Source organism: Erythrolamprus reginae, chromosome 6, assembly GCF_031021105.1.
Source record: "Erythrolamprus reginae isolate rEryReg1 chromosome 6, rEryReg1.hap1, whole genome shotgun sequence".
In the NCBI taxonomy this organism is placed as follows: domain Eukaryota; kingdom Metazoa; phylum Chordata; class Lepidosauria; order Squamata; family Dipsadidae; genus Erythrolamprus; species Erythrolamprus reginae.
In genome coordinates, this window is record NC_091955.1 from 36,089,750 (window position 1) to 36,115,478 (window position 25,729).

At 39.8% G+C, this 25,729-nt stretch overlaps 1 protein-coding gene across 1 annotated transcript in view; it reads left to right on the plus strand.

The window, feature by feature from the left end:
* DOCK4 (dedicator of cytokinesis 4) overlaps window positions 1–25,729 on the plus strand; it is an 826,344-nt gene that overhangs the window by 735,471 nt on the left and 65,144 nt on the right. Inside the window, exons 50-51 of the mRNA XM_070755516.1 lie at window positions 5,207–5,270; window positions 5,478–5,585. Of these exons, the coding sequence (XP_070611617.1) occupies window positions 5,207–5,270; window positions 5,478–5,585 (172 nt within the window). The remainder of the gene's footprint in view (window positions 1–5,206; window positions 5,271–5,477; window positions 5,586–25,729) is intronic.

Sequence of the window (25,729 nt, forward strand, 5' to 3'; positions counted from 1 at the left end):
ATATTCAACTATGTATTCTTTTTCTGTACTTGAATGTATACTTTCAAAAGAAGCGGGGGAAGTACACCCCCACCTTATGTTTAGTGTTTGTATGTGTGTCTGTTTATTTTATGAAAATTAATAAAAAAATTGAAAAAAAAATAATTTTACTCTTTGAGATTGCCAGTAGAAAGAGAGACCTTCTGGTATAAACCAGCGGAAGATGATATTTTCTTTAATTAGTGTTTTGGTCAGGAAATAGTATTCCCTTCTGCTTTCTCATATTCTTTTTGGAACTTGTTTTAGTATTGTAATTTCTTTTCCTTTATCTTGAAGTTTTTCGTTCCTTGTCCACTTCAAAATATCATCTCTTATAGTTTTTCTCACAAATTTGATGTGGACTTCTCTCGGTAGGTTATGTCTTCGGACGTAGCTAGTTTGCACTCTATAAAGTTCATCCATTTCTTTTATTAGTTCCAGTGGATCCACCTGAAGGATTCGTCCTATAATTTCTGCCATTTTTGCTTGAAGATCTTCATCTTTTTCTTCAGTTATATTCAGGAATCTCAAGCCGTAAGATGCACGTTGTAACTCTTAAGTGTGTAATTGATTCGTCGTATCCTTTATTTGGAAAGTTGGTTCTGTCTTCAAAATCATCTATTATTTGTCCACCTTTTCTATTTTCCCTTCTACTGTCTTAATTCTTTGTTCGTTTTCTTTCAAAGTCTGTTCTATTTCCACCATTTTGTCATCAACTTCTTTCATCTTTACTTTCATTTCTCCTGTATCCACTTTCAACTCCCCTATTTCTGCTTTTAACTCTTCACCTTGTTGTTTGGCTTCAGTTTGAGATTTCTGCATAAAGTCTTGCATAACGGCCAGGGTTTCCTGGATTGTCAATAACATAGGCTGTGATTGTAATTTCTCCTTTTCTTTCTCTTTTTCTTTGTCCTTGGCTAACATACTTGTAATTGTCTTTTGATGGACAGGTGAAGGTAGTGGAGATATTTGTGGAGAAATAGAAGTGGTTAAAGTTGGTTTTTTAATTGTCTTTGTAGTGGTGGAGGTACTTGTCATCTTGTGTATGTCTTGTGACTATATTTTATTTGGAGTGAATCTAATTTTCCTCACTTTTTTTCACAATATTTAATATTTATTTTCAATGTGGGTTGTGTGCTATTTTTAAAAAAGTAAAAATCCTTCCCTATGCCTGCTTCACCAAATTTCTAACAAGAAGTATAATTTCTGATTAATTCAAATAAACTCCAAACAAGATTTAAGTATTACCACAGTAAATCTGATTTAAAAGTAAGGCAATTTTTTAAATTCGATTTATATATCGCTTCTTTCCCTAAATCTTATATATTTATATATCACACTTTAAAAATACAAAGCAGTGAAATTTATTATATAATCAATACTTGTAAAGATTAGAAAATAAATGACTTAATTATATTTATGCTTAAAATACTTAAAAATACTTAAAATACTTTATATACTGTAATATCACATAATAATAATCAAATTTCTAACAATCCTGTGGCTTAGTAATATAAAATAATATATATTAAAAAATTAAAATCCAAAAGAACCTTATATCAAATATGATTGCACTAAAGCTTTACGAAACCTTAAAATTGTAGCTTAAAAATATCATTTAAAATCAGTAAGTTAATTCCAGTTAGATTAAAGAAATAGAAAAATGAATATAAATTCTAATTAAAAACAGTTGAACAAGTAAATAAATTTTAGTCTTAACAATAGCAACCATGTTCTTTCAAGCTGAGGTACACCAGATCAAGAAAGAGGAAATTTAAAATTAGCAGTTCATTGTAATATTTAAATTTCAATCTAAAGAAAATGCCTAGTGATAGAACTTAAGTACAAAAAAGAATAGTAAAAAGAAAAAGACCAATATATATGTCTAATATAATCTAATGTAATTTTAACAATAAGATCTGAGTATTTAATATAGTTTCTTAAAAAGGAAAACCCTTAATAACGACAATTATATTCAAATATACTTAATTATACTTATTTCGGACATGCTTAATTATACTTAATTTCAACTCTTCTTTCCTCCAGGAATCTATTAAACTGTTCTTCTTTGTTGACTGTGGGTCTCAAACTCTAAAATCTTCTTCAAAAGTCAATTTAGTCTTTAGTTATAATCCAGTATATGTCCAATTGTAATCCAAAAAAAAATTCCAGTCACGGTTTTAGGCCAAATCCAAATCCAGAAAATAATTCAGTTATAGTTCCAATAAAGATCCCAAAGTCAGAATATAGTTATAATCCAAAAGTGTTTAAGTCCAAATATGATGCAAAATTAAGATAGAAATCCAAGTATTTGTTTTTGTTTTCATTATAGTCCAATTTTCAATGCAAATTCATTTATAACAAAATTTTAATTATTTTCCATGATAAAATATTGATTCACTATATCTGTTGCAGTCTAAAATGTTTATTTATGATGGTTCTTTCCAGGCTGTACAGTTAATTAGTGTATTCAAGCTTTATTTGAAATAGATTTTTCTTTTTCTTATTCTTTCTTATTCTTTTACAAAAAAGTATATCCCAGTTTAAAGAGCAAAGTTAATCCATTCCAGGTCTCTCATTTCTTTTCTATATTCTCTTTATTTCACAATTTTATTCTTTCTTTTTGTGCTTATTTATTCAAAGTAAAGTTCTGAAGGCTATCCTTCCACAGCTCGTGTCAGCAAAAAGTCCCAAAGGCCAGTTTAAAACTTTTCTCTTTCGTTTTTAAATTATACTTTTTAGTTGGTTCCCATCTCCTAGAGTCCTCTTCGGGGGTAGGAATTTAAATGCGAGTAGGAATATTTGCAAAATTTTATTTTATTCTTGGTTATATTTAGCACCAAGAAAAGGAAAAAAAAAAAGTTCTGGCTGCGCTTTTTGCCCAAGGATATAGTTTCCCTTGTTACTTTTTTTTAATCGCCTTTTATTTTAAAAGATTAGTAATTCTAAGCGTTTTTTAACTGTTACGATAGACTTGTACCTTACTTCTTCTTTTCTTCTTATTTGCTTTTTTCTTCTGCTACGATGGTTTGACTTCTTCTTCTGGTCTTCTCTTCCGCCTGTGTGGTCGAGCTGCAATGGCCGAGTCTTCGTGAAATGAGACTCGGTTTTTCCAACTCCAAAGCTGCGGGGCAAACCCTCCCCTTCAGAGCTTTGGCGTTAGCTTCTTTGGGTCCGGGGAGCCCCCTGTTCTTCGATCGAACCATCCGGGTCCGATCTAATCACTCGAAGCGACCCTTGGAGGGGAAAAAGGAAGCATCGGGAACAGAGCCCTGTCCTGGAGCTCCCACCGCAGCTCCGGTCCAAACCGGAAGTCCCAGTCTCTGAGTTTTAAACTTCCACTTTCTGGGTACCACGAACACTGTCTTTCTATCTCACTGACCAAATCCCTAAGCTGAGTATCAGAAACAGACCCGCCGGTTCTCTGTACTAAACAGTTAAGTTCAGAAATATGCTTTTTCTGCATGTGAGATAATTTACTGCCCATACTTACCACAATGAGAAATCCTTAGAGGATGAGAGTGCACTCTTTTTGGGGGGCCTGTTTCAGATGAATGGCAAGCAGGATGAAGCCTCTAATGTCCCTGTTCGGGTGCCAAATGTAGAAATGTAGAAATCATAGACACAGACACATGGTTTCTAGAATGCTTTGTCCATGTTGGAAATATATCTCTGGGCTGAGCATAGCTGTCTTATGTTGAGAAGCAAGCTCTCTCTCTCTTTGGGATCATGCTGTGTGATTCTCTGGACTTGCAAGTTCATTCTTTTTTATAACCAGTTTCTTGTGTGTACAAATATAAAACATTAATTCTTAACTTAACCTAGTTACAATGTAAATAGTTAATATGTGACATATAGGATACAGACAAATCCTGTCAAGGTACAAAGTTAGCTAAATAAACAGGAGAGCATCTTAATTAGTTTTTGCCCTAGGCAAACAGAAGGATTTCCTTAAACTTAATCAAGAAGGGTGGGTTGTCTCTGTCCAGCACGTATCTTCTTAATCCAATCACGGTTGGTTTGACCTTTGCTGTTAGCCAGAGCTGAAGAAGCATGTAACGTTTTCCTTAGATATATAGAGAGTATAATTTTTATGCTTTAAATAATTCAGAATAATGAAATGCTTTATTCGCAATATGTGTGTGCATATCATTGCCATAATTGATAATTAGTGTTGGGAAAACCGAACTTGCAAAGTTCGGGCTTGTGCCGAAGTTTGCAGTGTTTGGCATGCCGAATCTCAACCTGAACTTTTAAAAAAGTTCGGGTAAAGTTCGGGTTCAGGTTCAGCGTTCACTTGAACACCGCAAAACGCCACCGCCCAGGAGGAGAGTGGGGAATCCCACGATGGGATTCCGTGGGTGGGGTTTTAACATCACAGAGACTCCTTCCTCTCTATTTCGGCCGGCCAGGAAGTAGTCTCTGTGACATCAAAGCCCCGCCCCTGGAATCCCATTGTGGGATTCCCCACCTACTTTTGCTTGCAGCGCTGCTGCGGCATCGTTTTCTGTAAAAATAAAAGGAAGCAAAAGGAGGTGGGAAATTCCCCACCTCATTTGTTTTTACAGAAAAGGATGCTGCAGTGGCTTGATGCTTTTCGGGTTCGGGTTCGGCGAACTCACCCGAACTTCACAGCAAACTTTGGGTGAATTCGCCGAACCCAAACTTTGTTGGGTTTGCCCAACACTATTGATAATAAACTACATGCAACCAATTAATGTATAATTCTCTCAACATCCTTCCTTCCTTTATGCTAAATTTTATTTTTTTAACACATCCAATTTTAAAAGAAGGTAGTAAAATTAATTAACTGCAATATGAGTCTTGCTATAAGTTGTCAAAGGAAGCATCAAGCTTTGTTGAGCACTTAGAAAAAAATCATTTTCCTTTGAGTCATGTATGGCTGCATGACTTGTAAATCAGGATATATCCAGATTCAATCCTCTTGAAGAAAGGGAAAGGGTTTTTTTTCCAGCAGTATCATCTTTAAAGTCTCTGTATTGTTGTAATTGAACTTGAATGAATATCAGTCCTCTTAAAGCATTTCATATCCTATGTCTAATGGAACCTTCCCTCTTGTATTTTTGCTTCTGAAGAGGTATTTCTGCTGAAATAGCTAATCTTTTCTTGTTTCTATACCTGTAACTGAAATTCACTATCATAAAAATACACTATTCTGAAATTTTAGATCAATCATAATGGTGATGGTGCTTTGCCTCGAAGTGACCCTAGTTTGTCTGACCCTGAGAAAGGTAAGTATATCATTTATTTTAATATTCTACCCTATCTTTTTGTAAAGTACAAAAAATTAACAAACAAATGTAAATTAGTATTTATTGATATTTATTGATAAATACCAAACTTATGTAACTGATCTCAAATATGCTGGATATGTTTCTGATATTTGTGTTAATTCTCAAGTTTTAACGATTAATATCTGTGTTGTCTTGGCTTAACAGCTGTAACTAGCACTCCCAGCAGTTGGAGTCTGGACAATGGGAAAGAAGCCAAAAACATATCAAAGAGTGGAAAGCTCATGTCTCCTCCTGTGCCACCTCGTCCCATTGGTATGTCTGTTCTTCAGTAGCCTTCTTTTTCCTATTACCTATCAGAAGAATACCAGATTATTTTAGAACAGGAACAAAAAATCAGTGAGGAGGATCAAGGAACCATAGAAATGGAACAAACATTGAAGAGGACAACTAATGTTGAATGTTGAAACAACAAAACAAGAAAAGTTACATTCCTAAATTCTGGAATAAAGAGAAGGCACAGCTTTTGGTTTGGAGCTTTATCTATAATGGTCCTTAGTTCATGTTCTGCATGCCCATGAGCAACCTAATAGTTGGTGTAATGGTTAAAGTACCAGGTTAGAAATTGGGAGACTGAGTTTTATTCTTGCCTTAACTATAAAGCCAGCTAGGAGACTTTGGTCCAGTCACTCTGTCTTAACCCTAGGAAGCAGGCAATGTCAAGTCACTTCTGGAAAGCTTGCAATCAAACAGTGAACAGTGAATAGAAACAATCACAACAAAATTCAAGAAGTGATTAAGTACAATAAATTTAATTATTTCCCATATTTTTAGGTATCTTTCTTTTCTGCCATATTTAAAAATCATAGTTTTGAGATAACTTCTGGAAGAGGCTTTTAAAGGATTTGGGAACCCTAGATTGTACAATTTTATTTGGAATAAAATAGAGTAGAATAGAACATAACAATCTTTATTGCCAATTTATTACTAATCAACATACATTAAAATGAAATTTCATTATATTCAGCTCTCAAAGGTTACCATTATGCATACAATCACATAAATACTATGATGGGCTGCCAAACTTTTTACTGCCAAACTGTGGGCATGGCTTATTTTGTGGGTGTGGCTTGATGGTCATGTGACCAGGTAGGAGTGGCATGGTAGCATGTGATCAGGTGGGAGTGGCTTGACAATCATGTGACCAGGGTGGTTTAAAGGTCATGTGACTGGGTGGGAGTGGCTTACCAACCAAGTTAAGTTTTCAAATAGGTGCTTGGACTCTTTCAGTTGATTAAATCACATTATTTGAATAGCCACAAAAAGGACAAATGATAGATAGCATTATTTGTAGAGGAGTACAATTACTTGTACAGTAACTTTAAGGTTTTGTACTGAACCCACAAGGTTCAGTATGATAACAGATTAGGCAAGTAGTTCAGTTTTCTTTAATTGATATAAAAGTTCAGTTCTAGATAATGATTAAAACATTTAAGAAATACATTAAAATACATTAAATATATGGAGGAAGGATTAAAACATTTAAGAAATGTTTTAATTCTTCCTCCATAAAAATATAGACTTGACCTTAAAGGATAATATGATAAGCTGGTGTAAAAACATAGGTAGAGAAATTGATATAGATACATGGGAAAATGTCTGGATCTCAAATTGGAAAATGACAAAGTCGGTTTCGTTAAAAGAAAATCAGATCAAGATGTTCTATAGGTAGCATCTCCCACCGAGTAGAATAGCAAAAATGTTCCCTAATATGTCCCCATTATGTTGGAAATGTAAGAAAGAAATAGGTTCCTATTATCATCAATGGTGGAAGTGTAGTAAAGTTAAGCTTTATTGGAAAATGATAGAAAGAATAATAAAAGTAATGCAAGAGATAGAAAACCCCCCGGAATTTTACTTATTGGGTATAACTAAACAGAAATATAAGAAAGAAATTTTACATTTAGTCATTCATATTTTGACAGCGGCCAGGATAGTAATTCTGCAAAATTGGAAAGGGGAAAATATTCCCAAAGAGGAAGAGGTTATTAAGAAAATATTAGATTGCGCTGAAATGGATATGATGACAAGACGGTTAAAAGACCAAGAGGAATCAGAATTTTGTGATTTGGAATAAAGTGTATATATGGATAAATAATACTAAGAAGTAAAAATAAAACTTATGTGAGAAATGTAGAAGTATGGTTATGATTTAAATTTTGTGTTCTATTTAGTTTATATATGAAGGGGTTTTTTATATATAAGGTTAAACAAAATTTCTTCTTTTCATTTAAAGTAATAAGTTGATTTAAAGTATTAATAAGGCATTCTTTTTTCTGTATGGAAATTTGACTTCTAGAATAAGTGGGGAAATTGCAACCCCAATTTTATGTTAAATGTATGTTTGTCAGTTTTGTCTTTTTAATGAAAAATTAATAAAGTTTATTAAAAAAATTCTTCCTCCATATATTTAATGTATTTTTTTCCTTTTGTCAGGAATTGATTCATTGTCCATCTTTTATATTCCTTTTTTGATTCTCTTAAGGTTAGTATTATTGGGTGATGGTCAGCCCATATATTTGCTCCAAACTCAATTTTATCAATCTTATTCTCCAGTTCTTTATCCACCCAAATCATATCAATCCTTGACCAGGATTTTTGAGGTGGGGAGAAGAAGGTAAATTGTCTCTCTTGCGTGTGTCTTTCTCTCCATAAGTCTTTTAATCTATGTTCTCTCACCATTTCTCTTTATCTTTCTTTTTTACTGACTTATAATCTTTTTTAGTATCTGCAACTGGTTTCCGGTTCTGGTGCGAGTGGTGAGGAGATGGAGGATTTGCCGCTCCTCTGAGACAATGGCAAAATCATCAAAAATGAGTCAATGCATACCAGATATTGTCTTATTCTTTCTTGCTTTTGAGCCCTCCGTGTTTGGGGGCTCAGAATTTGAATGCTGCTGTGTTGCCTTGTGTGGCGCTAGGGACAACAGCCCCGAGAAATCGCCTGGCCGATCAGCTGGGGAGCGGAAGATGGTGGCTATTCCCGGACGCCGGACGCCGAGGTGGAGAGAAATGAGCGGAGAACAAATCGAGCCACTTAGCAAGCACTGGGAAGTGAGAATGCCAAAGCGACAGAGGTGACGGAGCAGAGGCCAGCACCAAGGCTGTGGCAAATCTGCCTGTTTTGTGGGGTTGAGGACGCCGAGGGTGTAGGCCAGCGGGAGCAGTCTGCTGTTGGCGCTGGAGGATGTTTATGGAGAAATGAGGAGCTAGGGATACCAGCTGGTGAGGTGGCCGATATCGGTAGGTGAAGAACAGCAGCCCAATCCCCTGTACGGTACCAGTAAGTGAGAGCTACTGGTGCCGAGGAGGACGAAGGAGACAGACGGACAGAATGTGCAGGAAGGAGGCTGAGGTGACTTGGAGCTGCCGTGTGGAGCTGAGGGCGTTGACTGGTATTAAATCAAAAGAACAGACCAGCCAGAGTTGGGGGAGAGTGAACAATGGAAACTGAACTGCCTAAGATCATCAAGGCCAATCAAATTGGGGGTATTAGCTAATGTTAAGATTTTTGCTTTGTCATCTTCCCCCCTCCTCCCCCCCACTTCCATCTTCATTATTCCCTATTGAACACAATTGAACAACTGCGCCCCTAGTGGAAGATTAACACAACAGACTTAAAGAAAGACCTATAGAAGACATTACTATCATCCTGACCTGGATTGATTGATTGACTGAGGAATTTGGAACTAGTGATTTAAGAACTGATTTTTATATTAATTGATCCTAATTATATTATTGTCTCAGTTTAATTTTATAATTGACCAGTTAACCTTTTTTAATTTTTATATTCTTTTTAACTAATTTATTGGGGGGTAATTTTAGTGATGGATGTTTGGGATTGTATGAGATGAATGGAATCAATGATTGGGTTAGCTTGCCTGGTGATATAGAGGCAGTAGGGATGGGAGAACCTATCTCTGGGGTGGAAGAGGGCCAAAAAATTCTGGTGCTCCTGGAGAGAGGCAGATATGGCGGGTGACATGTGACAGGCCATTTTAGGGGAACGAGGGAACGCTGCTTGAAAGCAATCCCATGATCCAGCCCCATGGACTCAACCCGGGGCTCTAGTGATGAGTGTAATCCGGGCCCTGGACTCAGGCTGCTGCTGCTCAATGCCAGATCAATTGTGAATAAGGCTCTTCTTATCCAGGATCTTATCCTGGATGAGGAGACCGACCTGGTATGTGTGAAACCTGGCTGGGCCCAGAGGGAGGAGTTTTACCGGATTCACTTATCCACAGTCTCTTCCTGTGGCCTGGAACAAGGCTGCAGTGGAGGCTCTTGACGGGATTGCACCGTTGCGACGTCTCTCTGACACTAGATCCCAGAGAGCTCCTTGGTTCACCGAGGAACTCCGGGAGTTGAAATGCCAGAAGAGACGTCTTGAGAAGTGATAGAGAAAAAGTAAATCTGAATCTGACTGAACACTCATATTAAGACTTACAAAGTGGTGGTCAAGGCAGCAAGATGTGCGTATCATGCCGCCTTGATTGCAGTGGAATCTTGCCCGGCCTCCCTATTTAGGGTAACCGGCTCCCTTCTTAATCAGGGGGGAGTTGAGGAGTACTTGCAGGGTAGTGCCGAGGATTTTAACATGTTTTTCACTGATAAAATCGCTCAGTTTCAGACGGACCTTGACTCCAACTGAACTGCAGAGTCGACTGACAATGAGTCAGTCGAGGTGACTGGGGTCTGTCATTGTCCACCTGTCTGGGAGGAGTTTGATCTGGTGACACCTGATGAAGTGGACAAGGCATTGGAGCTGTGAGTTCCGCCACCTGTTTACTGGATCCGTGTCCCTCCTGGTTGGTTTCGGCCAGAAGGGAGGTGACACAGAGCTGGGTCCAGGAGATTGTCAATGCTTCTTTGGGGAGGGGGTCCTTTCCGGCTCCCTACAAGGAGGCACTTGTGCGCTCCCTCCTCAAGAAGCCTTACCTGGACCAAGCTGTTCTCAACAACTATCGTCCAGTCTCCAACCTTCCCTTTATGGGGAAGTTGTTGAGAAGGTGGTGGCACTCCAGCTCCAGCAGTCCTTGGAAGAAGTCAATTATCTAGGCCCTCAACAGTCAGGATTCAGGCCCGGTTACAGCACGGAAACTGTTTTGGTTGCACTGATGGATGATATCTGGCCGGCCCAGGACAAGGGCTTGTCCTCTGTCCTGGTGCTTCTTGACCTCTCAGCAGCTTTCAATACCATCAACCAAGGTATCCTTCTGTGCCGGCTGAAGGGGTTGGGAGTGGGAGGCACTGTTCTGCACTGATTCTCCTCCTACATTTTCGGTCAGTTGCAGTCGGTGTTAGTGGGGTGTCAGAGGTTGTCCTCTAGGTCTCTCCCTTGTGGGGTGCCTCAGGGGTTGGTCCTCTCCCCCCTGCTATTCAATATTTACATGAAACCACTGGGTGAGATCATCCAAGGGCATGGAGTGAAGTATCATCAGTACGCTGATGATATCCAGTTGTACATCTCCACCCCATGTCCAGTCAGTGAAGCAGTGGAAGTGATGTGCCAGTGCCTGGAGGCTGTTGGGGTCTGGATGAGTGTCAACAGGCTCAAACTCAACCCTGACAAGAAGGAGTGGGTGTGGGTTTTGCCTCCCAAGGACAATTCTATCTGTCCATCCATTACCCTGGGGGAGGGAATTACTGACCCCCTCAGAGAGGGTCCACAACTTGGGCGTCCTCCTTGATCCCCAGCTAACATTAGAGCACCATCTTTTGGCTGTGGCAAGGCGGGCGTTTGCCCAGGTTTGCCTGGTGCACCAGTTGCGGCCCTATTTGGACAGGGAGTCTCTGCTCACAGTCACTCATGCCTTCATCACCTCAAGGTTCGACTATTGCAATGCTCTCTACAAGGGGTTACCTTTGAAAAGTGTGGGAGAGGGGCGTGGTCTATGGCTGCGGCAACACGGAGCTGCCCTCGGTCCCTTGAGGGCAGTTCCAAATCCCCACAGTCCAGGGGTCTCGGTTCTGATGAACCAGACCCGATCCTCCCTGGAAGGGAGGTGATGTAGGGGACGCTATCAGGGGCCTGATAGGGGGTCGGCAAACCCCCGCCAGGCGAACCGACCTGGTCTTGCGTCGGCGGTGGTGCGAGGCTGGCCAGGCAGCCATGTCTGTGCTGGCACCAGCCACGGGAGACAACACAACACAGGAGATTTAAGAAGACCAGTAACATCTGGAAAGGGAATAAAATACAAGCATTGGCGAGGTGAAGAAACTTTAAGTGGTGTGCTGTTGAGTTTGGAATGTTAAAGGAAGCTAAATGGACCTGTTTGAGAATTGGTTACAATCGTGACTAGAAAAGCCGGAAATAGATCACAGTGGCTGCTTGTGAATAGAGTCATACAGCGAGAGCATTGATTAGCGAAAATGCCTAATTGTCGTTCTTCTTTTTGAAGAGCCTTAAAGGCTGTTAAAGATGGAGCTTGGATCTGAACTGGTTTGGTGTGCATTTGGATTATGGTTTTTTGTTTTCCCTTCGAAGTTGTCCTCTTTTGCTTTCAAGGAAATGATGTGTCGTCTTGGAGCTTGGGGCTTTGGGAGCTGATTCGCCATCTTGGAATCTTGGAATCGAGAAGCAAGTGCAATGGGAAGATTTGAATAACATTGTCATGGGACGGAAAAGCTTTGCAGAGCTACTAATCAAGAACTTTTTATTAGAATAAGTCAACACATATTTCAAGATACATACAGAGAAGATCTGGAGCGGGAGCTGGACATTTTATATTAAATTTATTATTTTACAGTATCATCTTAAGCAAAGAAGAAGAAAAGACGGTATTATTAGAAGAAAGGAATCTGTTAGAGTCATGGACATATTATTTGATAAGAGGGATTATACACTTAAAAGCTTAATTATATTAAAGTTATTGAGGCTATTAGCAGGCATATTTATGGAGAAAAAAATTTGGATCTGAAATTTATTCGATAATAATATGGATTTGACGATATTAACATCATGAGGGAAAGAGTGTTTTGAAAGCTTTATATTTTATAAATGTTTTCTTCCCTTTTTTAACTAGGATAAGATAGTGTTTATATGAAATTCGATATGCACATCTTTAAAAAAGGGGGTATAATGTTAGATGGAATGTATTTTTGTAGATTATATGGTTTGAGGAAAGGGGAATTAATCACTATAAACAAAGATATTTATGTTCTATATGATATTGGGTACAGTGGAACTTTGGCAGATTTTTTTACTTTTCTATATCTTTTTTTAGACTTTAAAAAAAAATTAATATCTGGGAAAATTTAAATTTAAATCTAGAACTTAAGATATAACTATTCAAATATTGTAATATGTAATATTGCGATACAAAATTATTTAATTTAGGAATAGAAAGAGGGTATTTTCGGTTTTCTTTCTACTTCTTTTCATTTATCATCTTTGTTTGTGAAGATGGTTGTTAAGGTTTATGAGAAATATATAGTCTATGGAGAGGGGTGGCATACAAATCTAATAAATAAATAAATAAATAAATAAAATGTTTATATGGAAATATATGGATTTGAATGGAGAAGAGGAGTGAAATACAATAAGCGATGGCAAGAACATAAGAAAATGATTTTAAATTTTAGGAACAGCTAATTGGTTTTTATAAGATATAAGATATAAGTTGCATGAAATAAGTATTGAAAATGGAATTAATAATTGAATGAATTTATTTAGATAAGAAATGAACTGATTTTTGGTTTAAGCTATTTTATGAATAAAGATGGAAAAATTACCTTAGATACTTAAATTCTGAACAATGTGGATCACAAATCCTGAGGAGCATATTTATGTCCTACATGATATTGGGTACAATGAAGCTTTGTTAGACTTTTTATTTTTCTATATTTTTTAGACTCTTTTTTAAAAAAAAATTAATATCTTGGAAAATTTAAATTTAAATCTAGAATTTAAGATATAAATATTCAAATATTGTAATATGTAATATTGTAATATGAAATTGTGTAATTTAGGAATGGAAAGAGGTTTTTTTCGGTTCTCTTTCTATTTCTTCTCATTTATCATCTTTTTTAAAAGATGGTTGTTAAGGTTTATGAGAAATATATGTTTATATGGAAATATATGGATTTGAATGGAGAAGAGGAGTGAAGTACAATAAGCGATGGCAAAAATATAAGAAAATGATGTTAAATTTTTAGGGGCAGCTAATAGGTTTCTATAAGATATAAGTAGCATGAAATAAATATTGAAAATGGAATTAATAATGGAATGAATTTATTTAGATAAGAAATTAACAGGTTTTTTTATTAAGCTATTTTCTAATGAAAACAAGTTATTTACTTTACTGACTTAAAACTATTAAAAAATATGGATCAAAGAAGGGGAAGATTTCCTATTATCTATTGAGATCAATTTAAGTAGAATAGGGCATGAGAATTATGTTGGGTTTGCAGCAATAAAGATAGACATAACGATTTAGCTGGGTACACAGCGTTATATTTATCATTTGATCCCGATTGGATATTGGAGGGTTTTCTTTATTCCCTTTAAAAATTTTCTTATGAATAAAGATGGAGAAATTACCTTAGACACTTAAAATTTAGACAATGTGGATTAGAAATTCTGAAGATTATATTATTAATTTTTTTTTGAAAGGATATAAATTGGGTCAGGATTAAGGAAGGGGAATTTTCTTTTTTATTCACTGGGACCAACAATTTAGGCTAGGGTATGATGATTCTGCTGGGTATGCAGCGATAAAATTAGACTAGGGCATGATGATTTAGCTGGGTATGCAGCGTTATACATAAAAGTTGACTCCAGTGGGTTATTAAAGGTATTTCTTTCTTCTTCTTTTTTTCTTTGTTCGGGTTGGAGGATTCTGATAGGTATATTTTTTTTATCACAAAGTAACATTAAAAGTTTGCAAAAATTGAAAATGCTACAGGGAGATAGGTGGAGAAGTTAAAGAGAAGAAGAAGAGGAAGGTTCTTCTTTGCCCTCTCCTTCCTTTTCTTTTTTGTTTTGTGTTTTTTTCTTCTTTTTTCTTTTTTGCTTCTTTTATCTCTTCTGCTATTTTTTACGTCTATATTTACCTTATTTACTCAGTGTAAATTTTTTTCTTTCTTACACTCCTTTGTTCTTTAATTTTTTTTTATAGATTTAAATCTATTTGTTTTTAATTTTTCTTAACTCTTTATATAAAGGAATTAGTAATTAGGTTTGTAATTTGATTAATTTGGCAATATTGGGTGATATTATTGGGTTTATTTTTTCCCATTTAACTATGCTACTGCAAGATTTTTTTAAATGGTTTTTTTAGGGGTACTTTATTAATAGGCCTTAATTATTTGTAAAGGGTATTGACTATACATGAAAATTGACATGGAAGCATCTAGGAGGGACTCGAATCATTTCAGCCTAATCAATGTGAGGCATTAAAATTTGGAACAGCTTAAAAGGTATTTTAGCTAATACTATGTTTTTACAATAATACAAAAAATTGGGCAGCTATTTTTATCCAGATGTCAAAAGTGAAGATGGTAGCATTTGGTTTTTATATCATAATTTCCTGAAATTTATTTATTCTTAAGCAATTTGTTGATGTTGGTATATTTTTTTACTGTAATGTGATTGGAGAGAAAAATAATAAAATTCTTTGCAGAATGCGGCTGCGAGAGCATTCATGGGCCTTCCCAGATACGCCCATGTCTCATCAACACTCCGCGGCTTGCACTGGCTGCCCATTAGTTTCCAATCACAATTCAAAGTGTTGGTTATGACCTATAAAGGCCTACATGACATTGGACCTGAATACCTCTGGGACCGTCTTCTGCCACACAAATCCCAGCGGCCGATTAGGTCCCACAGAGTGGGCCTTCTCCCGGTCCCATCAACTAAGCAATATCATTTGGTGGGGCCCAGGGGAAGAGCCTCCTCTATGGCAGCCCCGGCCCTCTGGAACCAACTCCCCCCAGAGATCAGAACTGCCCCCACCCTCCTTGCCTTTTGTATGTTGTTGAAAACTCACCTTTGCCGCCAGGCCTGGAGAAATACACACTCACCTAGCTACTTGGTTTATGTATGGTTTGATTGGGTTGTGTGATTATTTTATTAATAAGGTTTTAAATTATGTTTTTAAATATTGGATTTGTACATTGCTTATTGTTGTGAGCCGCCCCGAGTTCTCAGAGAGGGGCAGCATACAAATCTAATAAATTATTATTATTATTATTATTATTATTATTATTATTATCTGCTCTAAAATCTCCGATAATGCACACATTCCTCCTGCCTAGTTGGCTTATGTGTACTTCTATTTTTTTTATAGAACTCTTTTTTTATTTACATTAGGGGCATAAATAACAATCAGTACAATGTCCTTATTTTCTATCGTAATTATTATACTTAATATTGTGCCTTCTATGTCAGCATAGATGGTTTTGGTTGTAGCCATTCTTTAATATATACTGTGATTCCTCTTCTTTTAGACTCCATTAATGCTACAAAGAGCTTTCCTAATTTTTTATTTACTAGTAATTTAGCTTCTTGCTTTTCTATCTGAACTTCTTGTAGGCATATTATATCTGAGTTTTCTTTTTGTAGTTTATTGTTTGTCTTCTTTTAATAGCCATTGATATTCACTGAAAAAAAATTATTGGTTTCATCTTACTATTGTTTTTTCATTGCTGCTCTTCTTATGACTTTTTCTTTCCCTGGAGTTCTACTTTTATCTCTTTCATCTTCTAGCTCTTTCTTTTCTGTTTCTTTTTCTTCCTGGCTTTGGGTTTCCATGTCTGAACTGCTTCCTCCTTCTTTTTCTAAATATTGAGAAATAAACCAGCCCATCTTTTCAAATGAATCTATTTTTATCTTCTTTTTCCCCCATGATATTAGGAGTCCTTCTGGTATAAGCCACCTAAACCATATTCCATGTCTCAATAATTTGGCTGTCAGATAATGAAAGTCTCATCTTCTTTCCCTTATTCCTTTAGGTATCTGTTTTAAAATTATTATTTCTTTCCCTTTATAAAGTATTTGTTCATTTCTTGTGCTTCTGTAAATTTCATCTCTGACTGCTTTTTTCGTAAATCTTATATGTACCTCCCTCGGATGTTTGTGTCTTCTTGTGTAGTTGATCTATAAACTTAATCTATATGACTTTTAACTCCTTCTTCATCTATTTGAAGGGTCTCTGTTAGTAATTCAACGATTTTATTAAATAGATCAGTGATGGTGAACCTTTTTTTCCTTGGGTGCCAAAAGAGCGTGCGCGCATGCTATCATGCATGCCCAAGTGCCCACACCTGTTGTGTGTGTTCCCTGTCAGCCTTTAGAATTCTCAGATTCAGAAGAGAGAGATGATGTAGAAGCTCTCAATTACCCTGATTTAAGAGATGCGGGGGAAGCTAGCGAGAAAAGTGAAACAGAACAGCTATCAGACGAAAGCATGCAGGGTCATGTTTCTTCTGATAGTGGTAGTTTAGAAGACAGTCCTTGGTTAAATCCAAAGTTCAGAAGGTTGCAGAAAAGAAAGGAAGAAATTGGGGGGAAGAGGTTTTAATATGCTATTCAGAGTGTGTAAATTAATTACTTAATTACATCACTTCCGGAATTTAACAGAAGAGACAAACATAAAAACATAAGAAGAGCCATGCTGAATCAGGCCAAAGCCTATCGAGTCCAGCATTCTGTGTCACACAGTGGCCACCAATTGTACATGGGGATCTTGAGCAGAAAGAGAAGGCAAAACTCTCCTTTTCCCTTGACCCCCAATAAATGGCACTCAAGGGAATCCTGCCTGCCTCAACCAACATAGAGGCGGCACATGGACATCTATTTCAATAACCACCAACCACTTGGCATCCATGAATCTATCTAATCTTGCCTTGAAGCTATCAAGGCTGACAGCTGTCACGACCTCTTCTGGAAGTGAATTCCATAAATCAACGGCCCTCTGGGTGAAGAAATATTTCCCTTTATTTATGCTCACTTTCTTACCTATGAGCTTTAGGGAGTGCCCCCTCGTCCTAGTATTGTGTGATAGAGAAAAGAATTTTTCTCTATCCACCTTTTCTATCCCTTGCATGATTTTATACACTTCGATCAAGTCACCCCTTAAACGTCGTCTTTCAAGGCTGAAGAGACCAAGGCATTGCAACCTGGTTTCATAAGGGAGGTGCTCCATTTCCCTGATCATACTTGTTGCTCTTTTTTGCACCTTTTCCAGTTCCATTATATCTTTCTTGAGGTGCGGTGACCAGAACTGTACACAGTACTCCAAATGTGATCTCACCATCGATTTGTACAGAGACAATGCAACACTTACTGACTTATATTCGATTCCCTTCCTGATCATGCCAAGCATGGAATTTGCTTTTTTTCTGTTGCTGTGCACTGGGTTGACATCTTCATTAAGCTGTCCTCCAAAACCTCAAGATCCCTTTCTTGGGTTGTCTCAGAAAGCTTGGTTCCCATCAGTTGGTCAGTATAATTGGGGTTCTTTGCCCCAATATGCATAACTTTGCATTTGTTTAGGTTAAAATGCATTTGCCACTTTGTTGTCCATTCACTCAATTTCAAGAGATCCTTCTGGAGCTCCCGACAATCAGTTTCACTTTTCAATTCCCAAAACAATTTAGTGTTGTCTCAAAACTGAACCTTGAGGTACACCACTTCTCACTTCTTTCCATCCAGAGAATTGTCCATTTATTGCCACCCTTTGCTTCCTACAATTTAGCCAGTTACCAATCCAGGACAAGACCTGTCCTCTAATTCCATGGCTGAAGAGCTTTTTTAGGAGCGTTTGGTGAGGGACTGTGTCAAAGGCCTTTTGGAAGTCAAGATATACAATATCAACTTGACCCCCTTTATCTATGTGTTTATTTACACCCTCAAAGAATTCTAACAAGTTAGTAAGACATGATTTGCCTTTGCGGAAACCATGTTGATTTTCTTTCAGCAATGTCTGTTTTTCTATGTGTTGTGGTTGGCTCTGTGCCAGCTCCTGCAATTGGGAATTTGGATGTTGGCTTAGGAGATTCCTCAGGTTCCTAGAGACTTGTCTTACTGCCATCAGCTTCGGACAGTGGGGATTCCTTGCCAAGGTTAGATGCTGGGGAAGAAGAATAGGGTTTCCTGCTCAGGCAGGGGGTTGGACTCGATGACCTAACAGTCCCTTTCAACTCTATTAATAAATAAATAAAATCATCAGATAGAGAGATGGATGCAGTCAGTCCATTAGTTAATGACCCAATTAGTAGGTCATCAGACTCAGACTCGGAGGATCGGTGGATAGATACCAGAATGCGCAGGCTCATGGCTAGAAGGGACAAATTGCCTCGACTTCGCCATGATGTCCATGACTATGTAAACTCCAGCATCCATTGTCACCAATGCAGCCACCGGACTCCCTCCAGGATTACTACAGCCTTTGCCTACACCTGAAAGACTGTGGGGTACCATTTCCATGGACTTACTCACCTGTTTGCATTGTCTCTGCTGGATTTACCGCCATGCTCATAGTGGTAGACATGTTCACCAATATGGCACATTTCACCCCTTGCCGCAGAATACCTACCGCAAAGATCACCGCTCAACTATTTATCCAGCACATCTTCAGACTACACAGCCTACCTGACACCATAGCCTCTGATCAAGGTCCCCAATTCACTGCCATGTTTTGGAAAGAACTCATGACCACCCTCCAGGTCCAAGTTTCCTTGGCTTCCACCCATCACCACCAAGCAGACGAGGGCACCGAAAAAGTCATTGGCATCCTGCAGTAATACCTGCACTGTTTCATTCATGACCAACAAAAAAATTGGGTGAAATATCTTCCTTTAGCCAACTTCACCTGTAATAACTCTGAACATGCTTCCATGCAGACCACGCCATTATGCGCTAACTATGGGTTCCATCTCCAACTCTTTCCACTCACACCCTCCAATTCTCCAGTTCCAGTCACTGGCAAATTTCTTACTGAGCTACGCGCTGTTCACGACCTCGTCCAGCATTCATTGACCAAAGCCAAGGAAAGCTACAAATGTTTTGCGTACCATTCCCGCAAAGACATTCTGCCATTGACCATTGGGGATCAAGTTTGGCTTTCTACAAAATACTTTTTCTCTGAAAGACCTAACCGCAAGCTTGATCAATGTTTCATTGGACCTTTTCCTGTTGAGACAGTCATTAATCCAGTGACCTACTGTCTGACATTGCCCAGTTCCACACATCCCATTTTTCATTGCTCTCTACTTGTTCCAGTCACCCCCGACTCTCCACTTCAGCTGCTAGTTCCAGCATCTGCTGTTCCTGATCGTCTGTGCCCTGTGCCCAGACTCCGCATTCCGCTGCCCCACTTGAACATTACCGGCATCCAAGACTCTCGTTGGCTCGACAACCAATTCCAGTACCTGGTGGAATGGTCGGGAGGTGGGCCTGATAATAATGTCTGGATGGATGTCCGGGACTTTGAAGCACCTGGATTACTTTTTGACTTTCATGTACATTTTCCTTCGAAACCTAACCCCATTTACCCACCGGGGGAGGGGAGGGGCCATGGGGTGAAGATGATGTTGTGTCTGGTCCCTGTCAGCCATTGGAATGCTCAGATTCAGAGGGGGAAGGTGAAATAGAACCTGTCAATTTACCTGATTTAGGAGATGAAGAGGATTTCAGTGAGGAAGACATTGAAATGTGAGAACAGGCTTCGAGTGAAAGCTTACAGACAGATATGTCATCAGACAGTTCAAGTAGTCAGGATTAGGGGCGGAGCCAACTGTGGAGTCGGGTGGATGGTGTGGAGCCGAGCTCCGTCTAATACCACCACTCTTTAGATATCGATTGGTCCCTCGGGGGCCTCAGATTCTACGAGAAAGGATCTGAAGACAGGGGGTACCGTTAGTCTGGTTTCTGGAGCAGTGGCTTGACCGATGGAGCAGTTTTCCTCCCAGAAAGATCATGTGCCTTAAGAATAGGAGCATCATGGTGGCCTAGAGTACTCCTGGTTGGAGGAGATTGTGCAATAATCTAGCGAGGGCGATTGTGGTGACAGATCTGTCTTTAATACACACCAGGAGTTGATGGACATTGTAAACGAGTTAACCTTTAAGAACTGTGCTATTTCAAATCTGAGAATTGCTGCAAGGGTCTTATGAGGAAGGAGGGAGAAATCATCATCTTTCCCCTCCGTTAGCGGCAAGCTTTCACTGAAATGACAATTGGAAGTTTTTTTAAAAAGTGTCTTTTAATTCTTATCTAAAAAGACCGTCGCTTTCCTAAGGGAGAAATAAGAAGATCTAAAATAATCCCTTTCTTTTTCCTTTTCAACTTGTGATTACAGCGCTAAAGAAGATCCCATATTCCTTTTTTTTTCTTCCCTTTTAGCAGACGCAGCGTGATTAAGTGACTAAGCATAACTAAGTGACTGCTGCCAGAAACCGCAGAAGGGTTAAACGGAGGCACTACAGAAAGATTACCATATTCCCCTTAGAAGCGATGCCGAGTAGACTATACTTTTTTCTTTTCTTTTCCAGAAGTTTCTAGGTTTTGTCACTGTGGACTGCGGATTACTACTGCTGCGTTTTGTGGATTTGTTGATTTGTGGATTGCTATCGCGTTTTACAGATCGGTGGACTGTAGGTGACATTGTGAGATCTATAGGGGACATGTGGAAGATAAGAGCCTGATGGAACTTTAAAATAAGCCAGGATACCTAAGACTCTACTGGAACTTTCTGAAACTTTGCACTGTTACATCCTTCCCATTTCATACAATACTGAAATACTACACACTGGAATGATTAATTAACTCTGCGGTTATAGAAAAATAAATGAATTGTAAGATCTGATATATATGTATATATGTATATATGTACATGTATGTATGTATGTATGTATGTATGTATCAATGTTGTCGGCTATGAATAAATTAACTGCCTTGAAATGGTCCTGGGTTGGGCTTAGAGGCAAAAAGGAGCTGTGACGTTCCTTCAATATACCAGGGTGATCCGACATAAAATACACACACACACACACACACACACACACACATATATGTATGTATCACATGTTTTTTGCTGAAATTTTTAAAATTAAGGGAGACTAGGATGGCACCATCCTAGTCTCCCTTAATTTTAAAAATTTCAGCAAAAAACATGTGATACATACAAAATATAGTTGTCGGCTATGAATAAATTAACTACCTTGAAATGTCCTTGGGTTGGGCCTAGAGGCAAAAAGGAGCTGTGACATTCCTTCAATATACCAGGGTGATCCAACATGAAAAACATATATATAGCTGAAGGGATTGGATACCGTAGCCTAGAAGATAATTCTCTGCCTTACAAGGCAAGGTTGCAGGTTCAAGTCCCAGTGGGAATGGCTAGCTGATGAGGCCAAAATAAGGCCGAAATAGATCTCTCCTAGTCTTTCTTAATTTTCAAAATTCAGCAAAAAAATGTGACATATATATATATATACACACACACACACACATACATAAAGTAGCATAGTAATAAAATTTTATATATAAATATGTATTATATTCACATAGTAATATTAGTACTGGTCATTTAAATAGTATATTATAGCTTTTTTGAGAGATTTATATATATTGTATAAGCTTAGAATAATAATAATAATAATAATAATAATAATAATAATAATAATAATAAAATAGATTATTATGCTGCCCCTCTCCGAAGACTCGGGGTGGCTCACAACAATAACAAAAACAATATAATAGTAATACAAATCTAATATTTAAAAAAGTATATATAAAACCCCAACAATTAAAACCATACAACACAAGCATACCAAACATAAAATATAAAAGCCTGGGGGAGGTGTCTCAGTTCCCCCATGCCTGGTGATAAAGGTGGGTCTTGAGTAATTTGCGAAAGACAAGGTGGGTGGGGGCCGTTCTAATCTCTGGGGGGAGTTGATTCCAGAGGGCTGGGGCCACCACAGAGAAGGCTCTTCCCCTGGGGCCCGCTGAATGACATTGTTTTGTCGACGGGACCCGGATAAGGACAACTCCGTGGGACCTTATCGGCTGCTGGGATTCGTGCGGTAGCAGGAAGTTCCGGAGATACTCTGGTCCAGTGCCATGTAGAGCTTTAAAGGTCATAACCAACACTTTGAATTGTGACCGGAACCTGATCGGCAGCCAGTGCAGGCCACGGAGTGTTGTAGAAATATGGGCGAATCTAGGAAGCCCCAGGATGGCTCTCGCAGCCACATTCTGCATGATCTGAAGTTTCCGAACACTTTTCAAAGGTACCCCATGTAGAGAGCGTTGCAGTAATCGAACCTCAGGGTGATAAGGGCATGAGCGACTGTGTCCAAATAGGGCCGCAACTAGTGCACCAGGCGAACCTGGGCAAACGCCCTCCTTGCCACAGCCAAAAGATAGTGCTGTAATGTTAGCTGGGGATCGAGGAGGACGCCCAAGTTGTGGACCCTCTCTGAGGGGGTCAATAGTTCCCCCCCCCGCAGGGTAATGGAAGGACAGATAGAATTGTCCTTGGGAGGCAATACCCACAGCCACTCCGTCTTGTCTGGGTTGAGTTTGAGCTTGTTGACACCCATCCGGACCCCGACAGCCTCCAGGCACCAGCACATCACTTCCACTGCTTAGTTGACTGGACCTGGAGTGGAGATGTATAACTGGGTATCATCGGCATATTGATAATACCTCATCCCATGCCCTTGGATGATCTCACCCAGCGGTTTCATGTAGATATTAAATAGCAGGGGGGGGAGGACCGACCCCTGAGGCACCCCACAAGGGAGAGACCTAGAGGTTGACCTCTGAACCCCCACTAACACCGACTGTGACCGACCGGAGAGGTAGGAGGAGAACCACTGAAGAACAGTGCCTCCCACTCCCAACCCCTCCAGCCGGCGCAGAAGTATACCATGGTCGATGGTATCGAAAGCTGCTGAGAGGTCAAGAAGCACCAGGACAGAGGACAAGCCCTGTCCCGGGCTCACCAGAGATCATCCATCAATACGACCAAAGCAGTTTCTGTGCTGTAGCCGGGCCTGAATCCAGACTGCTGAGGGCCTAGATAATCGGCTTCTTCCAAGGACCTCTGAAGTTGGAGCGCCACCACCTTCTCAACAACCTTCCCCATAAAGGGAAGGTTGGAGACTGGATGGTAGTTATTAAGTACGGCTGGGTCCAGGGAAGGCTTCTTGAGGAGGGGGTACATAAGTGCCTCCTTATAAGGAGCCGGAAAGGACCCCCTCCCCAAGGAGGCATTGACAATCCCCTGGACCCAGCTCCGTGTCACCTCTCACCTGGCCGAATCCAACCAAGAGGGACACGGATCCAGTAAACAGGTGGCGGAACTCACAGCTCCAATGGCTTTGTCCACTTCATCAGGTGTCACTTAGTCAAACTCCCCCCAGACGGATGGACAAAGACGTTTAGCCCCAGTCACCTTGACTGACTCGTTGTCAGCCGATACTTCTATGCAATTGGAATCGACGTCTGCCCGGATCCAAGTGACTTTATCAGCGAAAAATGAGTTAAATTCCTCGGCACTACCCTGCAAGGGTTCCCCAACTCCCCCCTGATTTAGAAAGGAGCAGGTCACCGTAAACAGAGCGGCTGGGTGGGATTCTGCTGATGCAATCAAGGCAGCATGGTACGCGCATCTTGCCGCCTTGAGCGCCACTTTGTAGATCTTAATAAAAGCTCTTACAAGTGTTCTATCAGATTCGGACTTACTCTTTCTCCATCACTTCTCTTGACGTCTCTTCTGCCGTTTCAACTCCCGGAGCGCCTCCTTGAACCATGGAGCTCTACGGGATCTAGTGCCGCAGAGAGTTTGCAGTGGCGCAATTCGGTCAAGAGCCTCCGCTGCAGCCTTGTTCCAGACCTCAGCAAGAGACTCCACCGAGCTGTGGATGAGTGAGTCTGGTAAAACCACAAGCGCCCTCTGAAAGCCCTCTGGGTCCTTTAGGTGTCTGGGGCAGAACGTCCTAATCGGTTCCGCTTCCCTGCGGGGGAGGATTGGAGCCAGGAAATCAAGCCGTAGTAGGAAATGGTCTGACCATGAGAAAGGCAATGTTTCTAAGCCCCTTAGTCTCAGACCATTACTCAGTTGCTTCGAGAGGAATACTATGTCCCCCCTCATGAGTCAGACCCTGAACTACTTGAGTCAGGTCCATGGTTGTCATGGTGGCCATGAACTCCTGTGCTAGTCAAGAGGAATCGCCGAGTGACGGCAAATTGAAGTCCCCCAGGACAATAAGTCCGGGGAACTCCACTGCCAACCCGGCCACCTCCTTAAGCAGCACAGGCATGGCTGTTGACATGCATCTGGGAGGCAGGTACGTGAGTAACAAGCCCACCTGAACCCCTAAGTCCAACTTCACAAGGAGGGACTCTCAACCTGCAATCTCAGGGGCAACGAGTCTACACAGGCAGAGGTTCTCCTTGGCTACAGTAGCCACTCCTCCCCCCCTTCCTTGGGGTCGAGGCTGATGCCATACCTGAAACCCCAGCTGGGCATATTTCTGAGAGAGGAACTCCTCCCTCTGGGCCCAGCCAGGTTTCAGTCACACATGCCAGATCGACCTCCTCATCCAGGATCATACATAACATTTATCTCATACATAACATCCCACCCACCCCAATCATTCACTCCATACATACCTTCCCAGTTATCCCAAAAATCCATCATTAAGAAACCCTCCCCAATAAATTAGCTAAAATATAATTAAGTTAATTAGACATATAAAACTATTAAATATAGAATTAAAATATGGCACTAAAATACAAATTAATACTAATTAATTATCAATTACTCTAAAACTAGTACTAGATGCCAGATTATTAAATATTTAAAAAACAAAATACAGGGAAAAAATCAGTTGAAGATCAGTTAGTCAGCAGTTCTTAAGTCATCAAGAGCTAGGTGGTGCCAGACTCTGAATCAATTAAGTTATGGAAAAGTCCAGCATAAATGTCCAAGTCTTTAAATAATGAGTCCCTGGGGAAAACATTTCTTAGTGCCGGCCACTGCCACCGCCTGGCACACCCAGTCCGTAAATTGTGTCTCAAATTATTATTAACTTGGACTCCTGCGTCTCTACAGCTCCCCCGGCTCTCATCGTTCGCTCTGGTCGCCCTGTGATGATTACCATTCTTACTGGGCGACATCTCCTGTTCTCCACACTCCCCTCTCACCGCAATGCCGCACAGTCTCTCAGGAATGCCGAACAGCCTCAGAATAGCCTCAGAACAGCTCCTCGCCCTCTCCTCAGCGTTGGCCTTCCCTCTCTCTCTGCCGTAACCTCCTTTCCCTTGATAATGACAGCCCCCTTGGTAATGACAGCTCCAACATGGTCCTTCAGTCCGATGGTTCCAACGGTCCCTCCAATGCCGCGCACCCCCACCATTTGGCGCTGCAGCCTCCCAGGTCTGTC